Genomic DNA, 18,183 nt, shown 5'->3' on the forward strand with positions numbered 1-18,183 from the left:
GGAACAATAGAAATCAGCAGAAATAACAGCCCATTTTGCGCTTTTCCGTACATAGTCTCTTACATTTTCTCTCTCCTGTTTTTTTTTTTTCCTGTAAACGGTGAAACTCTGCCCCGGCACGGTGACCTGTTGCTCGGCCCTGTGGGAGTATTCTGTGTCCTATACTCCTCATGGCCTCACCTTCTTTCCCCTCCTCCTCCTCCTCCTCCTCCTCCTCCTCTTCCTCCTCCTCCTTTTCTTCTTCTTCTACTTCTTCTTTTTCTTCTCCCTTTTATAATTGCACTAAGGGATGGATCTGCCCTCGAGACACGAGGACAAACCCAGACAAGGTTTCTCAGTTCAACTCAAAGTAGATGTGAATGGCAGCGTGTGGAGGGTTCGGCTCTTTTCAGCTTGTGCTTCAGATGATGTTTTGACTTTATTTGGTGCAGAACGTGGTTGATCGGGTCAGTATTTTGACCATCTTTCAAGGGCCGACAGAGTTTGTGGCAGAATTAGTACTCCGTAGATGTTTCTTGTTGTCTAATTTCTTAATGCCAGGATTATTCCAACTGATGGTTTTGTGTCAGTAGCCAGATTTGATAGATTTGATTGCTTCCGGATTTTGGACTGATTATCTTATTCCTAAGCATTGAGAACTCATTGATCCTGCCACCATGCCGTTCCGGATCATGTGCACCATCTCCTTTTCTGCCGACGACGAGCCTGGCAGAGGGTTTGGCAAAGACGGTTTTGAAGACCACTACAAGCGGGTGAAGAAGAGTTACGGCGAAGGGGACTCGCAGGACTTCTTGGATGGGGGCAGCCAGGCGGACGATTACAATGACGAGGAGGACAACGTCGGCGAGGTGGACAACCTCGCAGCTTTCTTCGACGGTTGCTCGCTCCATGGCGCCAATCACGTGTTTGTGGAGGACAAGAAGTTCGGCTTTCGCCAGGGTTTGTGGGCGGTGGTCTTCACCATGGCCCTGTCCGCATTCCTGTTCCAGGTAGTTGACAGGATCATGTACCTTTACCAGTATGATTACATCACCATGCTGGATGAGAGAGTGGCCAACAACATGACCTTTCCGGCAGTCACCCTGTGTAACTACAACTTTATTCGGAAGTCTCAGATGAGCTACAGTGACCTGATTTTCATGGGCCCTCTGCTGGGCTTTGAAGAAGGCATGGCACCAGGGTTTCCTCTCGCCCCAGAGCCGGACCGCCTGCCGGGCTCCCGCTTCAGCCTGGACGAGTTTTACAACCGCACTCGACACCGTATGGAGGACATACTGCTGGAGTGCAGTTTCAGAGGCTTAGAATGTGGCCCCGAGAGCTTCAGAGAGGTAGGTCACACGGGGACACCACTGTGAGAAATATGTTTGAAAATGTTTGATCCTTCTAGGAACCAGCAGACTGTAAATTGGAAATCATCAGTGCAAGTTGAGCTAGAGGTATTTTATATGCGTCTGGTAGATGTGATGGTTTTGATTGATTGGTGATTTTGCATATTTGGATGTAAAATTGGAACGCCGCCTCAAGGAATATATAGATGAGTGCTGGATTTCATTTAAAATAATCTTCTTTTTGTGAATAAATGAGGCCATCCAATAAAATCTAATACTCAAAACTAAACTGTAATGTAGCAAAAGTAGTCTTCACTGACTAGGCTGGCTTCCATAGAAAATCACTGATATGGAAGAAAGAGTTTATTTATAGCTGTGAGGTAATTCAGTTACTCTTAATCCCAACAGTCACTGCTGTAAATAAAAATATTTTCTGAGTCAGCATGTCTGCTTTAATGAAACTCTTTTGTAAATACAAAGAGCAGACACAATAAAAGCAGGTCCCATTACTTTAAGTGGCAAACTTGGCATACAGCTGTTATTGAATTTAACTGGCACTGAAGGAATCATTGCGTTGCAGACAGAAGACTTTAGGGCAGCCTCCTGTTAGACACACTTTTCCAGATTTTTGGGGGTTTTAGAGCTGCTTCCCCATGTTCCCTTAAGTCTGCGTATCAGACAGCACACAAGCAGAATACAGAATTATACTGAATTACCAAGTAGTGTTGACCATATCCAGTTATTGGTCTATTGATTTCCGTTGACCTTTGCATGGTTATGGATATGTGTGTGCCGACTGCTAATGGATGCATTAAAGTTACATGAGCTGCAATTACATCAGCGTGTAAAAGCATGTACATGACACGCTATTCCCATTTAGACTAACTAGATAACACGATGCCTTTGTTGATCTACAATTCTATTATTTTAATCATGCAGTGTTAGTTTAAGTAAAAATATAATAGCATTAGTGAAAGTGAGAAGTTGCATATTGATTAGTTGATTAAAAGAGTAAATCTCAACTTTTTTGATAATTGTCAATAATTTTGTCATATTTAAACCAAAATGCCGAAGAATCACTCCTTAAATGTCATTATTTGCTTGTTTTCTTTGTTTTCTTAGATATTATCTTTAATATTTTTTGATTGTTGGTTGGACAACGAAAGGAACCTCAAAATCTAACTTGGCCTCTGGGAAATTGTGATGCTCATTTTCACTATTTTCTTATAGTTTATAGAAACAATAACTAATCGTTTAATCGATGATGAACTAATAAGTAGTTGCAAGTAATTTAAGAGATATGTATTATTAGTTCAATCAGTGTCTCAACTTTGGTCTGTTCCAAAAATATGTCACGGGGAAGATTAAAAAGCATAGCAAATCAGAGTGACGTGGCATTAAACATTAAAGGTCTGTCTTAACTGGGTTGTTCTTTTTTCATTCGAAATTTCACAGCGTAAACACAGAAAGCAGCTCTGACATTATGAGGCTGGGAGCTTCTGAAGCAGAAAGCTGTACATGGCTGCATCCTGTCAACCAAAAAAAATGCAGGACTGTGAGTTTGGGGGAAGTGAAATGAAAGTCATGAATTAGGGAAAATATGGAGATGAAATTGAGTAAATGTAAAGTAGAGCTGGGAACACTTCAAGTGCATGGGAAAATAATAAAAATCAGAGAATCTTTTATTTTTTTTGGTCAGTTTGTGCAAGCAGGATGAAATGAATGACGCTGCAGTGGAATAGAGCCATTTCTGCAGTGAAGAATAAGATGTAGGAAAGAACATTTTGATGATTGAAAATAGAGTCTCCATCATAGCAATAGCAGTGGTATTTTTGGCTTGTAGGAAATTTAACACAATTTCAGTCAATTTACCGTCACTGTGAGGCCGAGCACTGCGAATGTTGGCACATGGTACAAAAAGGCATCAGGATCTCATTTTATCCGCTAAAAGAGAGCAAAAATGTTGCTTTCACAGCAGACTACAGCTCTTACTCTACATGTTTTTATTCAGATCTTACCCAAGCAAATATTGAAAAATGCCCTGGTAGGGCAATCAGTACCACAGATGAATAAAAGTGGGGTATATACGGCCAACGTCCTTGAAGTGAAATAGAGCCTGCCGTCATCCTCTGTTGATGCGATTTTTAAAAGACAAGGTGCTGTGACTGCAGTGCAGTCTGCCGTTTTATTACCGTGAGAGGGAGGCAGTGACCAGGCTTCATTCAATGACAGACATGATGCTGTTCAAAACTCGTTGCTGCTTTCATTATGTCTTACTTTGAATTAGATGGAGATGGAGTGCTCTTTAGATCACATTATCATTTTGCACACCTTGGCGAAGCTGTGGCAGATTCTTGCTTTTCTTGCATAACGGTGTCCTTATAAACCCAATTATCTTCGAGCAGGCCATCATGAATAATTACAGGAGAGGATAGAGGAGTGGAATATGTTGTGAAACATTGTTATTCCCTGTTTTCTTACACATCAGTCAAACATCACTAGTGCAGCTTATTAGCTTGATTTATGTTTAATATCCGTTGGCACCTGACTGTGTCTTTATAAAAAGACGTTGTTAAAGAAGATTTCATCACTGTGTTCATTACATTATGTCAGTCTGTGTATATAATTTGCTAAAATGGTGTGTGCGTGCCTGCTGGTTTATGTTTCGCTGTTATTTTATTAAGGTTAAAGACCTGACAAACACAAGTGACAAGTAATTAGGTCTAATGGGACTAATTATAGAAGTTGTCTAACTTGAAGTAGAACCTTTCTGCATTGCAGCCTCCCACTAATATAATCATTGATTTTTTTCCCTTCAGCTCATGCACATCCATGCAGCAATTTTAAACTGATGAAACTTTCTCACTGATTTGTTGCCCAGTTTCAGAGCAAATTTGTGTTCTCGGTTGTTTTGAAAACAAATTTTATTACGAGTCATTTAAGGGAAACGTCCGCTGTGCTTAGAAACATCTATTTGTGATGTCTCTCTGGGCCCATTTTGTTGTTTGGTGAGATAAAGTCTATTTTTTAGATTACCTTTGCCGATAACAGGACTGCTTTTGATATTGCAATAGCATGCTGAGATATTGTAAATTATGCTAACTTGGTAAATATCATGTCTGGTGTTTCAAAATCGAAGATGACAGGAATCTTTGAATGCTTTGCAGTGTTTCTTTTCTGTACTAGTCAGATGCAATGCAACACACAGTATGTTTTATTTTGTAGCAGTCTATACATCTCAGTGTTAAGGAGAGTGTTAATTAGCTTAACATATTAGCTAAGCCCTTTATTGATTAAAAGCAATACGAGTCAGCCTATTCCCTGGGAGTTGTCAAAGGGCATTCTGGGAAATCATAAATTGAAGTTGTCACATGAAAATAAGTAAATAAGAGATGGACGATGTCACCGTAACGTCATTTTGAAGCCTAGAGATCGGCATTTTGGCTCTCACCATCTTGTTTTTTTGGAACCAGAAGGGAGAAAAGAGGGTAAAGCTGAGTACAAACAAACAGTGAATAAGACATTTTTGGGCAACTAAATTTTACAATTAACTTTCATGAACTGAAAACCCACTTTGAAAGGGTTAAAGGTGTAAGATGAAAACACGGACAACATCCAGACAGGACAACGTCTAGAGCGTACAACGCAGTGGTAGTGACTTGTGAACCACAAGGTAGCCACATCCTAGAGCATACCCTGCTTTATGGTCTTTTTTACTCTAAATTGGACCAAAATATACTAAATGAACATCATGCTGTATTGAAGAAGACTTGAAAGTAGCATTTCATTTAAAGACCATAAATTCATGTTTACAATGTTTACTGAGGTGATAAATCAAATGAGAAGTCAGGTACTTTTCTAAGAAACTTCTTTATTTCGTCTTTCTTTGCAATCAAAGCAGCGCCCCCTGGTGGCTATTAGAGAGAATGCAAGTTAAAGGCACAGAGCAGACAAACTCACTTATCAGCATGCATTATTCATTCCTGTCATACTTTTCTTCTGAGCAGCAAATCAATAAATTATTTTTATTTTTCGTAATGTGGCAATTGGCAGCAACACCAGCCCCCAAAGCAGTGAACACTGGACTCCCGCTAGTGCCTTTTTATTAAATCTGCTAAAGAGCCACTAATGGCCCTCAGACTCCATTGATGGAGTATTGAGAAGGGACCATAAAGGGAGGCGAGCTGATTGATTGCCTTCTGTCTCTCACAGTCTCTGGGGCTTTCTGTCCATTCCTTCTCTCTCTCTCTCTCTCTCTCTCTCTCTCTCTCTCTCTCTCTCTCTCTCTCTCTCTCTCTCTCTCTCTCTCTCTCTCTGTCAACCATATAGGTCTGCTGTTTGTGCATGATCTGTCTGTGTCTGTGCGATGGGCTCTGGCTTTAGGCCGTGGGGTCAATAGTGAAGTGAACGCCCTGCAGATAGACAGTTCAGGTTGCAGCGATTCTGTCCCAGAGCAGAATCTGAGCCCCCCTCAGAGCAGTGATCCAAATCCCTGCTTCCTGCTCCACAGCCAGCCCATTAGCTACAGCTTGCCTTTCTCCCAACCTCAGCACTGTCAACAGAATCAGCCAGTGGCTCTGGTTACGCCCTTCTCTTTTCTCCTCAAGAGCATCAGTCTGAGTGTAACGCGGGCTCAGGCTCTCGCAGAAAGACGGATCGGCAAACCGCCTGCGAGGGGGGGAACATTTTCAGAGAAAAAGAAAATCAAATGCCAGCGCCGGCCTCGCCATCTGGCTCTGAGCTGTAAATGCTTGTTATGGTTCAGCACTTCTTCTAAGCAGCCATCGGGAAAGAGATTGTATCAGTCAGAGTGTAATGTAATTATCTTCAAGCATATGCCATGATAAATTAGATTTTAGTAAATTATGTTGAAAAGAAGAGCGCAGTAGATCATAATGTGCATTCAACCAAGAAAGAATGAAGACTAACTGAATTCAGCACTGCCAGCTTGTGGAACTCAATCAGTTTCTGTCAATTATAGAGCAACAGTTACTCTACACCTTGTGCAATTAGCCTAATGAAACTGTCACTTCTTTAAATGGAAACTTTTTTTTTTGCCTCCGTTTCTAATATGTCATTATGTCATTTTGTGATTTACTTTATTTTCCGTTGTGCAGGTCAAATCCTTCCGGTGGAGCTTGATCTATGTTTGATTTGAGCTGTTTCATTAGCTGGTTTGAAGTTCGGATCCATCAAGCGACACCAGCGCAACAACACGCACGCATTGTTGAATTATATGCATCCGTCCTAAACAGCAAATGCGGCCTAATGTTTCAGCTTAATTGTGTCTCTTCCGCCTTGCTACGCCTGCCTGACCCTGTGTGAAAAAAACTGAACCAAGCTAATGGAATTAAAATTTCAGGTTACGGAAATGAGGGTGATTGAGCACAAGTGTACCGCGTGGGGCTCGGTCAGAAAGTGGTCATGACGGTTTGGAGTTTGAAAAAGCTTACACTGCTGAAATGCTTCCTCCCCTCTGAGAGGTGACAGCACAGGGCCATTAAATATTTAACACTGAAATTCAAATATCTGTCAGTGACTTTCTCTCATCTTCTTTGCCATTATTAGCCGTTTTCATATCAGAAGATCACAGGTGCTCTGTTTTATGCATAGCTAAATCTCATCACAGTTACATTTCATCATAAAATGAAAAAAAATGCATTTAATTTTGCTTAGTTAGATATCATTATATCTTATGCATAAGATAAATGCTTCCCTTCTCTTAATCTCCATTTAAAACCTCCCCATGATCTAATTAGTGAAATCAGTACCCCTGATACTCATCTTCATTCTGCTTTGTGTTCAAGGCTTTCCAGCAATTCATTTTGCCTAACAGCATGTATAATTCCACTTTTGCTGGCATGAGCTCATATCAAACAGTGATCACAAGGGGGCAGTGTTTTACAATTATTTAGGGACCTAAACCGGCTTTTCATGTAGTTCTTGGCACAGAGATGCTGCATGCTGTTCTTTTTCTTCTTTTTGTTCACAAAAAAATTGCTCAGAAATATACTTAATCCCATCTCTAAAGAAAAACCTTTGATTGTCACGACAGAACAACATCAGACCCTCTGAGCTGCAATGGCTGCTCAGTTAAAGCTTCATGTTGAAGCAGACCTGCTGCCAGTGGAAACACAGTGGTCGCATTTTTATTTTTTGGGAAAGAACTGTTTTCCTGGGGGATTAAACTCTATTTGTGTGTTGTAGGGATTAAGAAAAAAATGAATATTAGTCAATCAAACATGAGCTGAGCTTTGTTCACTGTGGACGGCCTTGGCAGCGACGCATCCCTCGCTCATTCTCTGTGTCTCTTTTCTCTCCCTCTCTCTCTCCCTCCACCTTTTTCTGTACACAAATGAGTTCCGTCCAGTAGGAGAGACACTGAGACACTCTGTCAGCTCGCCCTGTCTCTCTCCATCCAAGTGATGGACCAGTGTTTTCAAATGCAGCCATTTTAATTAAATCTCCCATCAATCTTCTTTGGAGGCTGGTGACAAGAGCACGCACTCACTCCCTGTTAAGGTGAGTCCAATCCCATATAAAGCCAGGGTCATTTACATCATACGGATACATCCTTACCTCTCTTCAGTACGGGCCAACCCATCACACACAAATGCTTATCAATTATCAAAGCGGCATGAATTAAAGAATAACCCTTTCACTTTACTCTGCGACTAAGATAAATGACCCCTAATGAGGAGAAGATGGGGGATACTGCAGTCTTGTTGGAGTAATTACATATGAATAAGACATATGGCAAGTGTCCTATACAGGGCCAATAGCCACTTACCAGCAGCTAATTAGGCTGATGAGATGACCTTAATGGCTTCCTACAGGACGATCCCCCTGTACTTAATATCAGAGTTGAAATAAAACGTTTGGCTCCAAATGACAGAATGGATGTCAGAGGAGCCGTAAGTAGAAAGAGGCCGTCTGGTTGAAGAGCACGGTGACTCTGGCTAAGTGTTCTCCTGCAGAAACTAGTTCACGTACATGGAGTCGTACAGAAATAAGGTATTTAGAAGGTGTGTGTGTGTGTGTGTGTGTGTGTGTGTGTGTGTGTGTGTGTGTGTGTGTGTGTGTGTGTGTGTGTGTGTGTGTGTGTGTGCTGAACTTGTGTTCGCTGCCTCTCCTCTCTGCAGTTTCACAGATGACTGCATCTATCCTGGTCAGCAAGACTCCCTTTGGGGGGTGACTGGCTCTCTGTAGCAGAGTGTAGACTCAGCAGGAAGACTCACCTCTCCATAGATGTGTGTGCATCCGGGTTTATTTGTGCATGTGTGTACGTATGTGTGTTTGCAATAGAATTAGAGCCTTTTTTTCTATATATTAGAGTGTGTGTTGACATACCTATGAATTATTATTGTACATCAGTTCTAACACGCCTTTCAGTAGTTGACTCTCGCTCTGTGGCAGTGCAACGTTCCTTCAATGAAAATGTGTTGATAAGTGATTACATGGATCCATGCCAAACGTAAAGATGTTTTACGCCTCAAGTTCTTTAGAGAAGAACTCCGATACACACCTACAGACAAACAACGCCGATTTAGTTTCACCTTAAAAATGTGTTTTAACTCATTATGCATCCAGCAGACATGGATTTAATGATGATATAAAGATTGTGATTATGTAATGGCGCAGATTTTCTTTCTTGATCCCACATGTTTGTGAAGCTCTTTAAGATATATTGGTGGCTGTAATTACTTCTCCTGTCAGCGGGACATAAAGAGATCTCCTGTAAGAAATCGGGGAGAAAATACACATTCCTTGATCTGAACTAAAACACTGTCTGACGTTTACTCAAAATAATACGAGGCTTCAACAGTCTGATTTAGTCAAATCATGAGGGTCGCACGTTCATTTATTGTCAGCATTAAGAAACACTGTCCTTTGAAATGTTGATTTGACTAAATAAACTAACTGACAAACTCAGACTGCTGAATATTATCTTTGTCTGATCTCAAGAAAGCATTTTTTGTATGGATAGAAGAATCTTTACCCCATCTTTTACAGTGTAGTCTCAGTAGAAACAGACCTCTCTCACAGCCAGTTTGGGTCTCATTGGTTTGTATAGTTTTCAGCCTCGAGTTCGACATTTCGGCCGTTGCCATCTTGATTTTTTTGCCACCAGTGACCTTAATTGACCATATTTGGAGTGGACGTAGAGCCTTATACTGCTCTGGTAGGTATGGGACCTGTCAATCAAACGGTAGCCACGCCCTAAAGCAACCCCTGCCTGATCGTCTTTTTTACCCTAAATGGGATCATAATTTACTAATAACATAATAAATCAAGTGAGAAGTAGAGTTATTTTCTAATAGACTTCCATACAATCAAACTTCTTCCCTGCTGATGGTTAGAAGAGAGAGTGCACGTTTAAGGCACTTCCGTACGGCTTCACTTTTTCAGAACCAAAGGATGCCACCTGGTGTGGACAGAAGGAATGATTATAGCAACCATTAACTCTTTTAACATACGCATATCATGTATACTGCAGTTTCAAAATTGCGGTTGAGGTGCGGGCTGCTCCGTGTCGAACACTAAAATATCAAACGTTTCATCCCTTTACCCAGCGGTGCAGACGTGTCCTCTTCAAAGCATTGCTATTTGAGACACATATCTGCTCTGTCCCTTGGAGACACTCGGGTTAACAGCGGTGGCAAACTGCCTTAAATGTAAATGAGCTCCGCATTACAAACAGGTCTGCCCTGTGCTAATGTTGGTGGAGGGTCTATTGATTGAGCGCTTGTTGTTTCGTCTCAGAGTTGATCTCAACGGGTCTAGTGCCGGTGCCTTTTGGCAACACTACAGGAGGGGCTGATTATATTATGCAGAGCTACAACCTAATAAGCAGAGCTGATGCAAATCTCAACACCAATAACGTTTGCCTAAGTGACAGACGCTGGAAGAATTACAGACATCGCCGAGGGAGATGTGCTCTCTTGATTTGAACCCCCTCCTCTCCGTTCACAGGTTTATATCGGGACAACAGTGTTCGGGAGTTATGAGGGAGACAGAAAGCTCATAAATCATGGCGGCAATTAGTGACTGTTTCGGCGACATACACCTTACACACCCAAACGCAAGCACACCCATACACAACAACATGCGTACATAAAATATGGGAGCCATCATACTGCGTTCAGTAAATGCATCTCCAGAGGGCCCATTATGCTGCGCAACGAAATGAAAGATCCATTTACGTGCAACCCACCGTGCAGTTTGGCTTCGGACTGTCTGTTTTATCCTTTATGGCAGTCTGATTCTCCTGTGTGTGTGTGTGTGTGTGTGTGTGTGTGTGTGTGTGTGTGTGTGTGTGTGTGTGTGTGTGTGTGTGTGTGTGTGTGTGTGTGTGTGCGTGCGTGCGTGCGTGCGTGTGTGTGTGTGTGCCTATGAGTGTCTGGCATGCGTGTCAGTGGTCAGCCAGTTGAACTTCCATCGACCACCTTCGTTAGTCCTGCTTTCAAAGCATCTTTGACATCCCCTTGACGTGAGGAGTAACACACAATATGCAGTCACACACACACTCACCTTTTGCCAGCCAGCAGTTTAACAAGCTGCCAGTGTATTTGGTGCAAAACAAGTCTCTGGACAAGGAGAACAAACTGAATTTGGGAAATATGTAAATTGCAGGCAAGAAATCAAGGAAATGTTTTGTTTCAGTGTTATCTGTCCGTCCGAATATGTTGGTTAATAGCAGCTGATAGACCTGTGATCAAAACTGGGGACTGACATTAAGAGGATGTGACATGATTTCATCTGGTTGAAATATAAAAGCAAAAGCAAACTCAATATGATATTTTGAAAGGACAAGACTTTTATGGTACAACTTGTCTATCAGGAAGGGGAGGTGGTGAGCGAGGTGTTTATTTAAAACCAACTGGACTGAAAGGAAAAAAATATATATCTGCAGAAATAGATGTGAATCTTTGTTCATGATGTTGCCCTTTTGGGTTTGATGTTGGTTTGAAAGCATGCATACATTTTTATTTGGTGTTTGTTTTATGTTTGTCAGTCCATACTCCATACACCGTCCATATGAGAAGACCCTTTTTAATTAGAGCCTGGCTGATAATCCGGGGGTCTGATATACCAACTTCTCTTGGTAAATGTCAGCGGATAATAATAAGAAAGTACAATAGAGGAATGCCAAAGATATGAGCGAGGTCATTTAAGAACAGTGTCATAGTGTCATTGTTTCCCCTCCATACAGCATTGACAGGTCTAGTTATCCCAGTATGTATATCTTGATCACAATATTTTAATAACCAAATTGAAGGAATTTATATATATTTTTTATTATATTTTATACATTATTATATAGATTTCTTTTCTTTCTTTTTTACTGTCAAATGTTTTTATAGACCTAAAAAATACACTATCTATCTCGCTATAATTTCATTGTCACGGTCGTGTATTAATCACAGAGTTGAAGCCAGTATGCATTTAGCGTAGCTTAGCATTACGACTTGACGCAGGAGGAAACAGTAAGCCTGGTAAAGTAAAGAAATACGCAGACAAGCACCTCTTAAGAGCCTTACAAGTTGTATGTAATTTGTTTCATCCATACACAAAGATACATTTTAAAAGGGTATTCTTGTGATTTGAAAGGAATGTATTTGTTCTTGGTGAACAGTAGTTCATCTCTCTCCTTTATATCTCTCCCTACATCTTTTTTTTATTTATTTTTTATGAAAATTATATAGAATAAATGTTACCTACCTTTAACTCACATATGAGATTGATCTAGGTCCTCTAATCTCACTCTTGGAAAGAAAGAAAATAATCATATTTACCAATAAATGTTAGTATTGTAAATAATTCTGTTTTTATTTTTCTGTTTATTTGAGTGATATAGCTTGAACGTGTAATTTGCACGCATTCTTGGTCCCTTCCTAAAAAGCCTCGGCCACTACCACCTTTATACATTTCTTAAATCACCACTGCATATGACAACCGCACAATCTCAGGGCTCCAGCACAGAGAACTCACCTCCACAACTAATATAACAAATGGATGGATTTACTTTTACTAGAAGGATTCATTTGTAAATGTCAGACAGAGAGGGGGACCATTTATTTCACAAAGGGCCATTCATTCATTCCTCCCTGAGCGGCAAATGGGAGGCATCAGGCCTGTGAGGGACTGGGAGCGTGTTTGCTATAGCTAGCGGCCGCACTCTGAAAGTCATTCATCAGAAACGTTTCCCTTTTCCCAAAACTCTCCCCAGCCCAGCTGTCATGATGCTGCCAGGATGAATTAGCTGTGCCATCCTGTGCAGGGATACTCGCACTGGCTCCCTTGGGCTTCAAATATAAATCTGTTCCATTCAGCCACAATACTTCTACAGTAAAGCACCTGGATCTGTTTTCAGATTAGTGCATTGATGTGTCATAAATGGTGGTGCTGCCACTTCACAATATTAAAAAGAAGGAGGCTTTTGGGACCTTCCTGTCCAGAGCTCAGTGATGTTTAGTTAACCGAGGGTGGTATCTAATGGATTGTTACCGCATGCCAGCTATTCACAGTATTCAAACATCTGATCTAAGCTGGTTTGTGCTCACTACAGTAACATTACTGTTGTTTGTTTTTAAAGGGCTTTTCAGTGCAGCAATATGTTTCCCTAAGCAGTGCTTTGCACCCTTGTTATAAAACAGCTCAAAGGCTTCACACTGTGCATACAACCGCACTATAGCTTCTCTAATGTACAACCACTGTAAAATGGGTCACCATGGGCTTTTCATTTTCAGTATTTTTAGACTCAGCCACATCTTATACATTCATGCTGATGTACTATATCGTTATCAGACACCCAAGGGTAACTGGACAAGCTGCTGTATTTAATACGGTGGGAGTAAGAATGGGTAAATATATCACACATTAGGGATAAAAATAAAACATTTAGTAAATTTCCTCGCTGCGGGACTAATAAAGGATTATCTTATCTTATCTTATCTTATCTTATAAATACAAAAGTCATAAATCAAATAAAGTATAAGTATAACTTTAGCAATCATAGCAACAAACTCTAAAAGGTTGATTTCTTGCTCATTTTGTAGCCATTTTTCAAATGGGTACTCCAGAAATGTTGCACTTCCATAAAGTTGGGGGACCAACATTAGACAAATTACAAACAAAAGGGTCAAAATCGAAGCAGTAGCTGCTGACAAATTCTGACTTTTAGTCCATATTATGGGTGAAACTCCAATAACACTGGTTACTGCATTTCCCATTTTGCAACAAGGCTGCTAGTTCTCCTTGTTACGCGTAAACTGAACTTCATGTGTAAAATTGGTTTAGTGCCCCTTTACGTAGGAGCTCTTCAAAGGTTTTGATGTTATACAACGGTTTTCAGCACGACTCTGAAAATCTGAGCCTGAAACAGAGACATTTATTTGCATGTAGAAATCATCGTTTCTTAACATGTGAGCTTTAGTGTACTATTTAATAATTATAAGGCTGTATAATGTTTATTACAACAGTTTAGCATGTTCTACGTATTCGCACACTTCGCCTTTATTGTGTTCAGAGCAGTCAAATTGAAACCAAGGATTTTTATAACCAGCACTGACACAATGTGTCTCTTAATACTTTTTATTCTCAGAGTGCAGTCACACAATATTCAGCTTCTGTCACTGCCTGAAGCTCTCTGTGTTCAAAGGCTTTTGCAGTGAGCTCCTGAGCTACTCCCACTGACTCTCATCTGTAACATCTCGCAGTATTTAATTCAACCTTATAGCCCAGCAGATTGCAAGGCTATTGGAAAAGTGGCCTTTGTGACACTTGTCCCTTACAGCTGCTCATGTACACAATCATCCCCAATTGTTTCTGTAAATCACCACCTGCTCCTCTGTCAGCCCCCGCAGCTACACCACCCTCAACGCCGCCGCTACTGCTCCCCATGACTCCACACTGCTCCTCTTCCTTTTTGCTCTATCCTCTCGCCGCCTCCCTCCCTCCCTCCCTCTCTCCTTCCCTCTCTCTGTGCCTGCTCCCTTGTGGATGCTTTGGCACCAAACATTCTCAGCGGGGGACAGTGAAGAGACAACATCAACCGAGAGAAGCTGAAGAGAACACGGAGATCACAGACAGAAGGGGAAGAAAAAGAGGGAGAAGCAGTGTGGTGAATAAAAGGTGTGTGCTTAAAAAATGCTAAGACACACAACAGAGACATTGGCAGAAGGAGGGGGAGTGCATAGTGTGTTTGTCCTAGCAAACAGGCAGGCGGGGTTGTACTGTAAAAGTTGATGGGAAAAACAGAGAGAAGGGAGGTAATGACAGAGGTAGAATCTAGATTTAACAGACAGCGAGGAGGAGAGAGGTCGGGTGGAGGGGAGCTGTGCTTTGTTGCTCGCCTTGTGTCGTGTAGTTTGACTCTACACATGTCCCCTCCCCATATCCCGACCCAGAATGACAGTTTGATTAACTGCAGAGTGCCTCGACGAACCCAGAGCTCTCACAAATAAAACCCCTGCCATCAGTGCATGCAGTCAGATGCACAGAACGATGTGGACCCAAGGTTTGTTTACCGCTCAGCGTCCTCATACACCAGAGAGAGGGTTTTCATGACGCTTCCTTTAAAGATAAACAAGTAATGAAAAAAACGCACATTTTTCGTTGATTTGTGATATCAGTGACTGTAATTTCAATCTACAGACTCGATGTGTAATTTTTTTATTCTATTGTATCTTTGCAGGAGCATATCCAGAGGTAGATAACATGACATGAATACATCATGTGAGCATGTGAATGTAAACCTGGAGACCTTGGAAAAAAGAGAAAAGAGAAGCTAATGAGAAGAGAGAGAAAAGGAAAGAAAAGAATAAGGAAATAAATACATACAAATTAGCACAAAGCACATGTGTTTAGCCATAAATACATTAAAAGTCAGAACTATCAGGCAGGTAGCTCTGTGTGTGTATGTTTTAATTTGCTTAAAAACATATATATATAATAGAAGCTATGACACACCCTGCCAAAAGGTGTAATCCTTGCTAACAGGCTAAAAAAACACTGATGACATGTGACGTCAAGTAGCAGCTTTCACATCTCTGTGCTTGTCGGTGCCTTTTCATTCATCTTCAGTTGGCTTTTAAGCATTCGCTGCTTCACTGGCTTCACTGATTGAAATTTAAGTCTGTTTCTAATTTAGAGGAACTGTCAATGCAAAAGTCCACTCAAAAAAAATTAATAAAATAGCCATCAACTGATTAATCTTATTCACATTAGCTCCTAGCGATCAGGCAACTAATTCTCCGTGGTGCTTAATAGCCTGCGATTGAAATTCACGACATCACCATGCAATGGATCGTGACATTTGAGGATGGAGAATGTTTTCGTAATTACGTCCCTTTTTGTTTCATTGTAGTGCTGCTGACAAGTCTGGACTTTGAAATGTGTCCATAAATTCAGCCTGCACTCTGTCAGCATGTTAATGGAGGCCCCCATCAGCTTTATGTTTATCAGCTCAAGGATTTGTCTCAATAACGTCATTGAAACGACTCAGCAGAAGACAGATTCACACTGAAATGAAGTTGGTGGCTGGCTATGATTATAGTAATGCCATATGTGCATTTCCTCTTCAAAGCAATGGCTCTCTGAAGCCTGAAATATTTATTCTTTGAAGAAATAAGTAAGCAGGAATTTTATAGACTCAAAGATTTTACTATGGAAGTTTACACAGCACTGAAAAAATCAATAGTCTTTTAGCTAAAGTCTGCATTTTTCTGCAGAGCACTGGTCAAGGAAACAACTCTTTTTTAATGGGATTTATTTTTTATTCTCTCTATTTACACTCGATTGAGTCAGTAAACGATGAATTTGAAACAGTGTCTCCCTTATATCCATGTGTGTGGTGATGGTTTATTTTAAGAAGGAGTCAATCAAATCAGATATTTATCCACATTTCAGATGCGTAGGTATTAAAAGACTTAAGATATGTCCCCGAGGTCCCCAAACGAATATCCGTGTTTGCTTTCATAATGGGTTCATTAGTGAAACTCTTCGACCGCAGTTTCACAGCGACGTGCATTCGTTATTCTGCTGTTGTAACACTGGCTGTTGCATTGTGTTTCTCAAGTCAGTACATCATTATCCCTTCACCCTGACGGATTAGCTTGTTGCTCTGAGCCTCTCCTCCGATATGTCTCTCTGTTGATGAGCTGGCTGGGGAAACAGGGTCGAACAAATGCCGCTAAATGCCAAAAAAGCGTCAGGAGCCAAATCTGGTGTAGTCAGATGCACCGCCCACCAAAATGTTTTTGAATTAATCACTGTAAGTCCCAAATGTTTATGCTTAAACTTCCGTTACTTTGCACCAGATCTGTCATGTTCTCTCGGTTTCTTACGCTCCTGTTCACAGGTACACGGCGTTCTGCACATGACACATAGCTGCAGTCAATCAAGCACATTTTGATTACCATGGTACAACTCTTGAATATGTAAATTTTGGGTATCCCACTGTGAAGCCATCGTGGGCCCACAGTTGAGTAACTGTTCTCCATGGCACCATCAACCGTTAAGACATGAGTAATCTCCCAAGTAGAAGACTTGATTGTCCTGTGATGACGTGTGTTGTAGCATAACATCGGCATGGGAATGTAAGTGAAAGGTGTGAGTAAGAAGGCTTTATCCAGAAACATGGAGAGAGATTTAACTCTTGGTGGATGGCTGATCTCTTCTGTTAATAGTGCTTGACTCCTGTCATGTTCACTCTATGTGCACTAGCATTTAGTCCGTGGGTGGATGAGGTACAGGACAACAAAAAACAAGTCCAGTTTCTCTACGACTTACACCAAAGTAGGAACTATTTGCAGTCCTGCAATTATAGTTCGCTTTACTACAATCTTTCCCTAACTTAAACCCACTAACATTACCACAATGTTCTGTTTACCTAAAGCCTTAGTTACACTCCCAAAAGGAAACGTACACCAACAACTTATTAACCGATGCTTAGTAGTTCTGTCTATACCGTCCGCTTTGTTGGACTTGTTTTCCAGCAAACGTTCCTGTGGTCCCAACAAATATACGTATAACTTTGGTTTTAAACATTCCTCATTGCCACACACAAACATACATATACACGACTATTAAAGTATAACTTCATTACAACTTGGATCATGTTTTTTTTCCTTACAAAGAAAAAAAAAACAATTTTAATGAAATCTTAAGTAAAGAGGTAAAAATGAAACACCAAAGTAGGGTTTACATGTTCTACTACCTTGTATATTTGCAAGTGCCTTCATCATTTCAAATGCTGTTTGTAAAAAGAAATGTTATTTTATCCACAATTATCTGGAAAAACAAAACAAATAAGCTCTTCATCAAAAAGGTGTTTCATACGCATTTTTTTACCATAATAATTTCTGCACTATTTTTGCAACACTGGAATAAATAGGTATGAACAAATTAGATTTTTTGCAACATTGCATTCGCAAACATTGCTGAAAAGAAACCTGGCGGAACGAGAAACAGGAGCCTCCAGGCATTCAGACGGGCCTCAAACACACCACCAGGCACAGCTGTATTAACCTACCAGTGGACCCCAGGGCGAAGTTGAGCTGATGCCTTCTGTCTCTGTGTAATGTGTTCAGCTCTATGCCGAGGCTCTACGGTGTGCTGTGTGGTAATTTGATTACCACCAATACACTGGGAACTCCTGCAAGACCTCATGATCAGGTGATACAGCAGGACCCATCTTAAAACCCTTATTATGGAACTTAATGTAATGCTTTGTGGTGCATTTTCTTAGATTAAATTTAAATCATTTGGACATTTTGACAAACCATTTGACGCACAGTTAAGCTGTCACACCAGGAAGATGTACAGCAAAATGAATCAGCACATCTTTGACAAA

General features: G+C 40.9%; 1 protein-coding gene across 2 annotated transcripts in view; it reads left to right on the top strand.

Moving 5' to 3' along the window:
• asic1b (acid-sensing (proton-gated) ion channel 1b) overlaps nucleotides 1-18,183 on the top strand; it is a 151,834-nt gene that overhangs the window by 99,630 nt on the left and 34,021 nt on the right. The window contains exon 1 of one of the 2 annotated variants that reach the window (XM_054616567.1): nucleotides 295-1,328. The exons of the other annotated variant lie outside the window; for it this stretch is intronic. Coding sequence (XP_054472542.1) covers nucleotides 657-1,328 — 672 coding nt within the window. The 5' untranslated portion in view covers nucleotides 295-656. Of the gene's footprint in view, nucleotides 1-294; nucleotides 1,329-18,183 lie in introns of those variants that run through there. 2 annotated transcript variants of the gene reach the window in all.

Source organism: Anoplopoma fimbria, chromosome 17 (assembly GCF_027596085.1).
Source record: "Anoplopoma fimbria isolate UVic2021 breed Golden Eagle Sablefish chromosome 17, Afim_UVic_2022, whole genome shotgun sequence".
NCBI lineage: Eukaryota > Metazoa > Chordata > Actinopteri > Perciformes > Anoplopomatidae > Anoplopoma > Anoplopoma fimbria.